Genomic DNA, 10,829 nt, shown 5'->3' on the forward strand with positions numbered 1-10,829 from the left:
GGGAAGTGGATGCGGGGATAGGGCACCAGGTTGGTCTGGAACTCTGTCAGGTCAACATTCAGGGCTCCATCAAATCTCAGGGAAGCAGTGATGGAGGACACAATCTGACCAATAAAGCGATTAAGATTAGTGTAGGTTGGGCGCTCAATATCGAGGCTTCTACGACAGATGTCATAGATGGCCTCATTGTCTACCATGAAGGCACAATCAGAGTGCTCCAGGGTGGTGTGGGTGGTGAGGATGGAGTTGTAGGGCTCAACTACAGCTGTGGAAACCTGGGGCGCCGGGTAGATGGAGAACTCCAGCTTGGACTTCTTGCCATAATCAACTGAGAGCCGTTCCATGAGCAGGGAGGTGAACCCAGAACCAGTTCCCCCACCAAAGCTGTGGAAAACCAAGAAGCCCTGGAGACCGGTGCACTGGTCAGCCTATTACAAAAGAGAGGAACAGAGGAAAGATTAAGTTTTGTTCTTTGTAGTACAGTCACAGTAAATATATTTCATTTTTCATATGTCCCAGGACTTAAATCTTATTTTAACAAATGCTTTTTAAAAAGTTCTCATTAACATTTACAAAATGACACCAAATAGTTAATTTTAACTGAAATTTCAAAACCCCAAAGGAATAACTCATTCCACTCTTTACTAAAATAACAGTTCAATTCTGTGTTTAAAAAAAAAAAAAAAAACAGCATTACTTCAAATGTCTTTTTTAGGCTCATTAATTTACTTTATTCTTGAAAAGAAACATACCAGTTTACGAATTCGGTCCAACACGAGGTCAATGATCTCCTTGCCAATAGTGTAGTGCCCTCGGGCATAGTTATTGGCAGCATCTTCCTTGCCTGTGATGAGCTGCTCAGGGTGGAAGAGCTGGCGGTAGGTGCCAGTTCGAACTTCATCTGGAGAAGGAGGGAGAGAAAGACAGAGGGACTGGGTGAGTGAGCGAGTGACCAGCAGAGCCCCCAGGACAGACCTCCTGTCCCAGCACCCTGGGATCTCACTTGGGTTACTGAGGCCAACTCACCAATGACCGTGGGTTCCAGGTCTACAAACACTGCCCGGGGCACGTGCTTGCCAGCGCCCGTCTCACTGAAGAAGGTGTTGAAGGAGTCATCTCCTCCCCCAATGGTCTTGTCACTTGGCATCTGGCCGTCAGGCTGGATGCCATGTTCCAGGCAGTAGAGCTCCCAGCAGGCATTGCCGATCTGGACACCAGCCTGGCCAACGTGGATGGAGATGCACTCACGCTGTGGGAAGGAAAAGTGAAAAAAATTATAAAATTAAGCTGTATTAGCATTTCAAACTTTGAGTAAATTTCTACAACTATTTCTAATGACATTCAGGCATTTTTCAAAATTATTTGAGGTCATATCCCCAGCATGCTACAAAGATTAAGAAAAATCATCTGCTACAAATGGTGCATATGGGTGTGGTCTGAATAATGATGTCACCTTGGCCCTGTTCAGCACATGGTACCAGCCCATTGTTCCTACTACCATGCTTGAATAGAAGACTTTTCATATTTAAAAAGTATTCCAGGCTGGGCGCGGTGGCTCACGCCTGTAATCCCAGCACTTTGGGAGGCCAAGGCGGGTGGATCACCTGAGGTCTGGAGTTCAAGACCAGCCTGACCAATATGGTGAAACCCCACCTTTAAGAAAAAAATAAATAAATAAAATAAAATAAAAGTATTCCATATTCGAAGCACAAATTTTGTAAAATAAAGTAAATCCAATCCATGACTTAATTGGGATCAATTTTACTGCTTTCTTCCCTTTTAAATAAAGATTAACGTTTCTTCTGAATAGGACTTGATATTGTAACAGGGACATTTGAACTGCAGCTGAGGCAAGAAGCCACACCCTTCTGCAGTCTGTCTGCAGAATCCATCAATACCAGGGGTTTAGAAGCTAGACAAGGTCTGCCTTCTGCATTGCTGCATTGCTGTATTTGCAGCGCCTGGTGCTAGCCTGTACTGTCTGCTATATTATTTAACAGAGCAAGCTCTATTTCCAGCAACTGCCTACATGATCTCATTGTGCTGTTTTGCCAGTTTTCCTCCTCTGACCCAGCCCGGGACCATGTGCCTGAATTGAAATGAATTAATGAAGATTCGCTAGAACAAAAGACAACGGGATGTGGAATATAATTCTTCTTTGTCTGCAGCAATTTCATCACTTTTCTTTTCTTTTTTAAAAAAAGGTTTTTCCAGATCTTCTCCACTGTAAAAGCTGAAAAATCACCTGTATCTTAAAAAAAAAAAAAACCATACAAAAAGGTTCCTAAGTTAGAAAGAAGCATCACATGATAAGCTACCGAACAAAGAATAAAAGCCCAGTGGAAGGATAATGAAATATTTATTTAAAACAACAAAATAGTATTTTCATCTTGAGATTCTCTACCTACCACATAATATTCATATTCTTTGCATCCAATAGAGGTTTTCTTCCTCTGTGATCTTTAGGGCTACCACTTTCATTGTCTATTCACTGATGTGGTGGGGGCCGTCGGCGGGGAAGGGCGTTTCCTAGGTCCTGACTATCAGGGTTCCCCGGGGGCTCATAAAGCGCGCTCTCTCTCTCGCTGAACGTGCAGCCCAGGCACGCGCGCGCGCACACACACACACACACACACACACACACACTCTCTCTCTCTCTCTCTCTCTCTCTTTCTCTCTCTCTCTAGTCGGTCAGGGCAGACGTTAAAGAGCTTGTCAAGTGAATTGTGATTTTGCTCAAAAAAAAAAAAGTCATCTAACATATAATAGTGAAGAAAACCCTTTTGGATCCTACAGTTTCGCAATGACGAAAGGCTTTTCTTAAAGTCTGCTACTGACAGAGGAGGTTCAGCGAGGGCGAACCCCGCCCCGTGGCTCCAACGCCATAGAAGCCAGAAACAAACAACCCCGCCCCTGCGCCGCCCTGAAACCCGCTGCCGGGGGCTCCAGCAGAAACTCACCGTGTTTTCCCGGGAAAAAAAACGCCAACGACCGCGAGGGGTCTTCCCACGCTAACCCCAGGCTGCGCTTTGTTCCCGTCCCCCCTCCCGCATCCCCCAGGTCCCCCACCGTCCCAGCTCTTTTTGGGCGCCTCCTCCTCTCGCGGTCCTCAGAGAGCGACGCGAGATGGAAAGAGGCCCCTCCGCGGCAGCGAAACCGGGCGCACAGCCACGGGGCCCAGCCCGGACGCCCCAGACCCCTCGGTCGCGGCAGACGGGCTGCGCTGTCCTCAGCCCCGAAAGGCTCTTGGACAACACAGGCGCCCAGGCGCCGCCTTTGTACCTCCCCAGCGCTCAGCTGCGCTCTGGGCGCAGTCCTGGCCCGGATCCTGCACCCGCACTGCGGCGGTGGCGGCGGAGCTTGAGGATTTGGGGCAGACAAAGCTAAAGCACACGACGACCCTCGCCCAGACAGCTTACGAAAGAAAAGAGCTTAAAAGTTTTCCAAGTAGACCCTGGGGGCGCTGACTCCACCCAACGGCCTCAAAGAGCGGAAGCCGATTCTCACCATGGTTGCTGCTTCGCGGCTGTCGAGCAGATGGCGGAGACGAGGAGGAGAAGTTGTTGCTTCTTACAGCGCGACTCTTAGGCGGTCGATGTAAGAGAACCTGCGGCACAGGGGCGGATGCGGCTCCCTATATACAACTCGGTCACCATGGGGATGGGCTGGGGCCTTTTCCTGTTGGTCCAGACCCCCAATCTGCCCAGAGAAGTCATGACAGGAGACTGGTGATTGGTGCAAGCGACGTGGGATGAGGTAATCTCTCCCCCACCCTTTTTTCTCTAGCATCCATAGACTGTTTGCATCCTTTAGACAAAGAGACCGTGCAGAAGCAGTCCGCCGAGCATCCATTATGGGGTGGGGTTGGGGAGGGGCGGAAGGAGAAGAAAGGGGACTGGGTTTGGAAGACTTTATATTGCTTAAATCTCAAACTACGGTTAAAATTGTCTATGTGAGGGGTTTTTTCCCCTACACTTAATAACAGAATTTGTGTTCAGATGCACTATTTAGAGGAAAATTACTGCCAGCCCCTCCTCGTAGTATGTTAGACTTGACTACATTCTAACAGAATGTAGGGTTTAGCATCTCTAATTGCTGTAAAAATAAAGTGGGAGAGAAAATGGGCGTGATTGCTCAAAATGGCTTGGGTAAATGTGATTTTTTTTTAATTTTAAAAAGTATTTATTAATACAGTCATTCAAAATGGTTTCTCAGGTTCAACTAATTTATTTTCAGACCTTCTTTTGCAGGCACACGCACACCCAAATAGCTAAACAAAACTGGAAGATGGAAAGAATAACCATACTAAATAAAGAAGCGAACACATAGTTCTAACATGGCAATAAACAATCGCCAGTGAACGTAGAGTAGTTATAATAGTTTACTAGAGGTATTCCTTTATGAGACGTCTATGTAACACATTTTGTGTCGTACATTGTCCTTAGAATGCATCATCTTTCCTGATATAGAATTGGGAAAATACAAGGAGAAATAATTGAGTTCACAAGTTAGTACTACATGTGTGCAGTTATGTTTATGCACTGTACTTTTGTCTGAAAAGTAACAAGCAAAATAATAATTACCAAGAAACCAAATTTAAAAGAAGAGAATAGCATAATGTAAAAAGCACACCATTTTGCAATGTTGCCTCCATCCACAGACAACTGTGAAACGTCAGCTCAATAGCTGCATTTCCTTTTCATGTAGTTCTTATGTCAATTTGGTAAATATCCTCCTGCAGGTGGACTTCTAACTGTGGGAATTCTAGTCAGCCTCACACCCTTGCTATTCAACTAGAGACTCTGGTGGTTGCTCAGTTGCCCCTTGGGACAAAAAGCTTTGCTTTCACCCCTAGGAAATGAATTGTAGTAACATTCTCTTGCTATTTAGAAAGGCTCCATTCTCAGCAATGATGAGCTATGCAGAATAAGTCACTGGACTTCGTACCACCAGATATTGGTGATGAAATTTCAGAGGTAAATAAATAAGTTTGGCCAGAGAAGTTGAAATTTCATTTGTATTTTGACAAATAATTTTTCCTTTTGGTTTCTAGTGACAGATTTTCAGCGTCTGCAGCACTATTCACACAGTACTCTGCGGAGCCCATTCATTCCTGCTGGGCTGGCAGGCTGAGCAGGGCGTGGGAGGGAGGGACTTGAGAATACAGCTGCTGCAGGTTGTGGTGTGACGATGGCGACCACAGATTTTTCTAGCCTGCCATCCACAGTTCTGCTTTACTTGTTCAATTTTGCTGCAGTAATATTCTCTGGAAAAAATATCCAAAATGCAACATCATTTTGTCTAATTGTTGTATATTTCCCAGGAAAAAATAATCCTCAACATCATCTTATCTCCATCTCTTTAGCAAAAAAAAAAAAAAAAAAAAAGTATATTTCAGTAAAGAGACAGGAGGATTAGATATTTGAATGCTTCAATAATTAAATGGCGTGAGGAAGCATAAGGATTAATAAGTAGCCCATTCAAAATACTTCCACAATTTTAATAATAAAATATATCAGATACTATTGGACTATAGTAACATGTACAAGTCTTTTTGGAATGAGAAGCAGAGCTTTGAATTATTCTCTTTACAATATAAAAAGATTAATTAAGAAATATGTGATTTACCCAATTGTCTCAGTTCTTTATGCAATTTCCAGAGCATTAAATAGAAGAGAGGTGGATTCACGCAGTTGTCTTTGTAATTCTATCTCAGAGCCATTGTGTTCCTTAGGTAAATGAGGGTTACTCCCTCCCCTTGGGCCTAAGTAACAAGATCTAGGTCAGAAATAGACTATTTGAGCACTGATAATCTCAAATATATAAACAAGAGATTGGAGAAACAACCAATCTATAATTTTTGTTCCTTATTATCTGATTTAATAGCACTCAAACTCAAACTGTGGAAAGCAAAAAAATATTTTTTACTAGTTTACCTCTTATTTTTACTGACATTTTAAAAAGTTGACATCGATATACATGTACAAGTATTCTGCTAATGGATTCATTCTTGTACACAGTGAGATTAGTATGAAGCATTCTTCTTTCATAATATTTGTAGAATTTTAATCATTTATTTACATGTCTACATTTCTCTGCCATTAAAATGTAAGTCCTAGTTCCTGCCAAAATGCCTGACATACAGTAGATATTATACACGTTTGCTTAATTAAATGAACAGGTCTCTGTGCAGAATTTCTTTTCTTTGTTTTTATTTTTCTGTGTTGGAGTCTCACTCTGTCTCCCAGGCTGGAGTCCAGTGGCATGATCTCGGCTCATTGCACCCTCCCGAGTTCAAGTGATTCTCCTGCCTCAGCCTCCCGAGGAGCTGGGATTATAGATGTGAGCCACCATGCATGGCCTGGGCAGATTTTCATTCCCTATTATCATGCTTAGTAATGTAAAGATATTAGCCAGAGTGGTGGTTTACTCCTGTAATCCCAGCATTTTGGGAGGCCAAGGCAGGCAGACCACCTGAGGTAAGGAGTTTGAGACTAGCCCAACATGGCAAAACCCTGTCTCTATCAAAAATACAAAAATTACCCCAGGTGTGGGGACTTAGACCTGTAATCCCAGTACTTTGGGAAGCCAAGGTGGGGGGATAATTTGAGGTCAGGAGTTCAAGACCAGCTTGGCCAACATGGTGAAACTCGATCTCTACTAAAAATAAAAGAAAATCAGCCATGTGTAGTGGCTCTTGCCTGTGATCCCAGCTACTGTGGAGGCTGAGGCAAGAGAATCGCTTGAACTTGGAGGGTAGAGGTTTCAGTGAACTGAGATCACACCACTGCGCTCCAGCCTGGGAGACAGAGGGAGACTCTGTCTTAAAATACATATATATAGATATATTTAATAAGCTATTTTACCATTTATAATCAGCAAGCATTTACTAAGTAAGCCCAAGATTATCCTAGGTAGAGAGGAATTCAGATGTAATAGCATGATCTCTTTTTCTAGAATCTTCCAATTTAATTGAAGAATTGAGGCACATACATTCCTATAGGTTTGAGAATGACCTGTATGTGTGTGTGTTCGGAGAGAGGCATGCAACAGATCTCAACAGAGGGATCTATTGCACGACTCTATATATCATAACTTATGAGGGAAACAAGTTGTTGAATGCTTGTTTTTACACCTTCACTTCCTAGTCATCCCTAAATCCATTTCAAACTGGATTCTGCTCCTACCACTCCTTTAAACTAAAGTGCCTTCCTGTTTATTATTATTATTATTATTATTACTGTTTGTTTTTTGAGATGGAGTCTCACTCGAGTGCAGTGTTTTGATCGGCTCACTGCAGGCTCCGCCTCCTGTGTTCAAATGATTCTCCCGCCTTGCCTTTCAAGTAGCTGGGATTATAGGCCCCCACCACCACACCCAGCTAACTTTGGTATTTTTAGTGGAGATGAGTTTTCGCCATGTTGGCCAGGCTGGTCTCAAACTCCTGGCCTCAAGTGACCAACTTTCTTCAGCCTCCCAAAGTGCTGGGATTACAGGGGTAAATCACCTCGCCCGGCCTATGCTTGTTGTTAAATCCACTGGATACATTTTAGTTCTTGTTGACCTGTGACAGGCTGTGTCACAGTTGACTATTATTTCCCTCAAGACACTTCTTCCCTTAGCTTCAAAAACTCTACATTTCTGGGTTTCCCTCCTACAATTTTGTTTCCAGTCTGTCTCTGCTGGTACCTCCTCCTCCTTTCCCTAATCTTCAAATGCTGGAATTCCTCAATCTTCAGTCCTAGAGCTTTTCCTTATTGTATTCTATGTGGTCTCCTACATTTTTAGTAGATGGCAAGTACATTCATGCCCAAGGCTTCAAATCCTTTCTATATGCTGATGACTTCTTTTATTTACTTATTTACGTTTACTTTTTTTTTTTTTAGAGACAGGGTCTCACTATATTGCCTAGACTGGTCTCAAACTTCTGGCCTCAAGTGATCCTCCCACCTCAGCCTCCTGAGTAGCTGGGATTACAGGTGGGAGCCACTGTGCCTGGTGCTGATGACTTCTCTTTTTTTTTGAGTTGGAATTTCGCTTGTCACACAGGCTGGAGTGCAATAGCGTGATCTCAGCTCACTATAGCCTTTGCCTCCTAGGTTCAAGTGATTTTTCTGCCTCAGCCTCCCGAGTAGCTGAGATTACAGGAGCCCACCATCACACCCAGCTAATTTTTGTATATTTAGTACAGACTAGGTTTCACCATGCTGGACAAGCTGTCCTTGAATTCCTGACCTCAGGTGATCCACCTGCCTCTGCCTCCCAAAGTGCAGGGATTACTGGTATGAGCCACCATGCCCAGCCTGATGACTTCTTGATATCTCTTCTTAGCCTCAGATCAAATAGTAAATTTCCAGTCTCTGGCTTGTTTTCTCAGATATCTCAAATTGAACTAATGTTTATTTATTCATTCATATTTTAATTATTTTTTTTGAAACGGAGTTTCACTCTTATTGCCCAGGCTGGGGTGCAATGGCACCATCTCGGCTCACTGCAACCTCTGCCTCCCAGGTTCAAGCAATTCTCCTGCCTCAGCCTGCGAAGTAGCTGGGATGACAGGCGTGCATCACCACACCCGGCTAATTTTTGTATTTTTAGTAGAAATGGGGTTTCACCATGTTGGTCAAGCTGGTCTTGAACTCCTAACCTGAGGTGATTCACCCACCTCGGCCTCCCAAACTGTTGGAATTACAGGTGTGAGCCACCGCGCCCACCCCTATTTGTTTATTCTTTGAGAGGGAGTCTCACTCTGTTGCCCAGGCTGGAGTGCAATGGCACGATCTCGGTTCCTGCAACCTCTGCCTCCCAAGTTCAAGCAATTCTCCTGCCTCAGCCTCGAGAGTAGCTGGGGTTACAGGCTCATGCCACCACACCTGGCTAATTTTTTGTATTTTAGTAGAGACAGGGTTTCACCATATTGCCCAGGCTGGTCTCGAACTCCTGAACTCAGACAATCCACCCACCTCAGCCTCCCAAAGTGTTAGGAGTACAGGCATGAGCCACCGTGCCCACCTGAACTCATGTTTATAATGGAAGCTTTTATTAGGAATGGTGGCTCTTGAATAGAATGAGAGTGGAATAAATACTCTAAATGGAAAAAATAACATTAGCAAAGATATGGTATAATGATGATCTGTTGCCTGTATAAGGGAGGACAAAGAAATTGGCTTGATTAGGGCATTCAAGGGTGGGCTGGTGATGTGTTATGTGGGGAGGGTGGAGCTAGTTAACAAAATGTTTTGAACTTCAGTCTGAAGGAGTTTGGGATTGAGTCCATACACATCGTGAAAGCCTTTTATATTCTTATCCAAAAGAGTGACGGGCCAGGCATAGGGGTTCATACCTGCAATCCCAGCACTTTGGAAGGCCGAGGCGGGTGGCTTGCTTGAGCCCAGGAGTTCTCGACCAGTCCAGGTGACATAGAGTGACCCCATTTCTACAAAAAGATTGCTGGACCCTGGGAGGTCATGGCTGTGATGAGCTGTGATGATTGTGCCACTGCATTCCAGCTTGGGCAGCAGAGTGAGAGAGACCCTGTCTCCAAAAAAAAAAAAAAAAAAGAGTGACAAAGTTATGAAGAGAACAGCATTTTCGTAAAATTAATGTGACTGGTATACAGTCAGTATACAGAGTAGGAAAAAAGACTGGAGAATGAGACCAAAACATTATTGCAGTAATCTAGGCAGAAGGTCTCAGGCCATCATAATCACAGTGAGAATGGATAGAAAGGGATAAGAGAAGAGAAGAGATCATTCAAAGGAAGAATCCTGGTGGTAATTGGTTGGACATGTGGTAAAAAGGAAGGAGTCAAAATCAACCCTTGAAGTATATTTTTTTTTTCTTTTCTTTTTTNTGGTGGCGGACACCTGTAATCCCAGCTACTCGGGAGGCTGAGGCAGGAGAATTGCTTGAACCCAGGAGGCGAAGGTTGCAGTGAGCCTAGATCATGCAATTGTACTCCAGTCTGGGTGACAAAAGTGAAACTCTGTCTCAAAAAAAAAAAGGAAGGAGAGAGTGCTGAGTAATACCAAATACTGCAGAGGAGTTGTTAAGTAAGGACAGAAGAGTGCTCATTGAATTTAGTGACAAGGAAATCAGTATAAAGGAAGGGCTTGGCCTAAAAGACAAAAAAAATTTCCTGCCTCAGAGGAGCTCAAGGTGCAAGGAAAGAAACTGTTATTACAGTGTGAAGAGTGCTGTGAGATGGAGTTCGGCCTGGGAGCTGCCGCGAGGGCACCGAGATGAAGCTGGTGGTCCAGTTTTCCAGGTACTCTTGGTTCACATTTCCCAACTTCATTTCCCCGTGGTGTTACCCGTCTCACACCACATCACTGCCTCTGCATCTTTTGTAAAATTAGCATACCTCTCCATGTCATGCCTCCTTAGAGCATGTTGGGAGTGGAAATGGGTATATTCAAGCAACCAAATTTAAAGTTTCCCTTAAATTCTCTTGCTAAACACTATTCAAACTCTAAATGTAAACAAGGGAATGGACATGATTACAATGATACATGAAATTTAAGTTTATCTTCATTTTAGGGTTCAGTATCGATCAATATATTGAATGAATTGGCTCTCACTATGTGTGGCTATCCACACAAAGACTATCCACTGAGTTTGCCTTGGCCAAATTCCATCACAAACAATTTAGGTAAGAATATGGTTCCACATCTAGAATTCAGAATTTTATTTAGAGCTTAACATTCTTTTTCCCAAGATCTGGTCAACAATGCAGTATTACTAAATAATAGCTTTTTTCCTGGATAACTATGGTAAGAATTATCTGTGATTATTTTGGTAACTGAGTTTTATCTTTTTGGGGAAGGATT

At 43.5% G+C, this 10,829-nt stretch overlaps 1 protein-coding gene across 1 annotated transcript in view; it reads right to left on the reverse strand.

The window, feature by feature from the left end:
* LOC108315998 (tubulin alpha-1A chain-like) overlaps positions 1 to 3,850 on the reverse strand; it is a 4,611-nt gene extending 761 nt beyond the window's left edge. Inside the window, exons 1-4 of the mRNA XM_017545685.1 lie at positions 3,508 to 3,850; positions 1,027 to 1,249; positions 753 to 901; positions 1 to 428 (exon numbers count right to left, since the gene is read on the reverse strand). Of these exons, the coding sequence (XP_017401174.1) occupies positions 1 to 428; positions 753 to 901; positions 1,027 to 1,249; positions 3,508 to 3,510 (803 nt within the window). The 5' untranslated portion in view covers positions 3,511 to 3,850. The remainder of the gene's footprint in view (positions 429 to 752; positions 902 to 1,026; positions 1,250 to 3,507) is intronic.
* Between the last annotated feature and the right edge of the window lie 6,979 nt (positions 3,851 to 10,829).

This window comes from Cebus imitator, unplaced genomic scaffold (genome assembly GCF_001604975.1).
Source record: "Cebus imitator isolate Cc_AM_T3 unplaced genomic scaffold, Cebus_imitator-1.0 Scaffold181, whole genome shotgun sequence".
NCBI lineage: Eukaryota > Metazoa > Chordata > Mammalia > Primates > Cebidae > Cebus > Cebus imitator.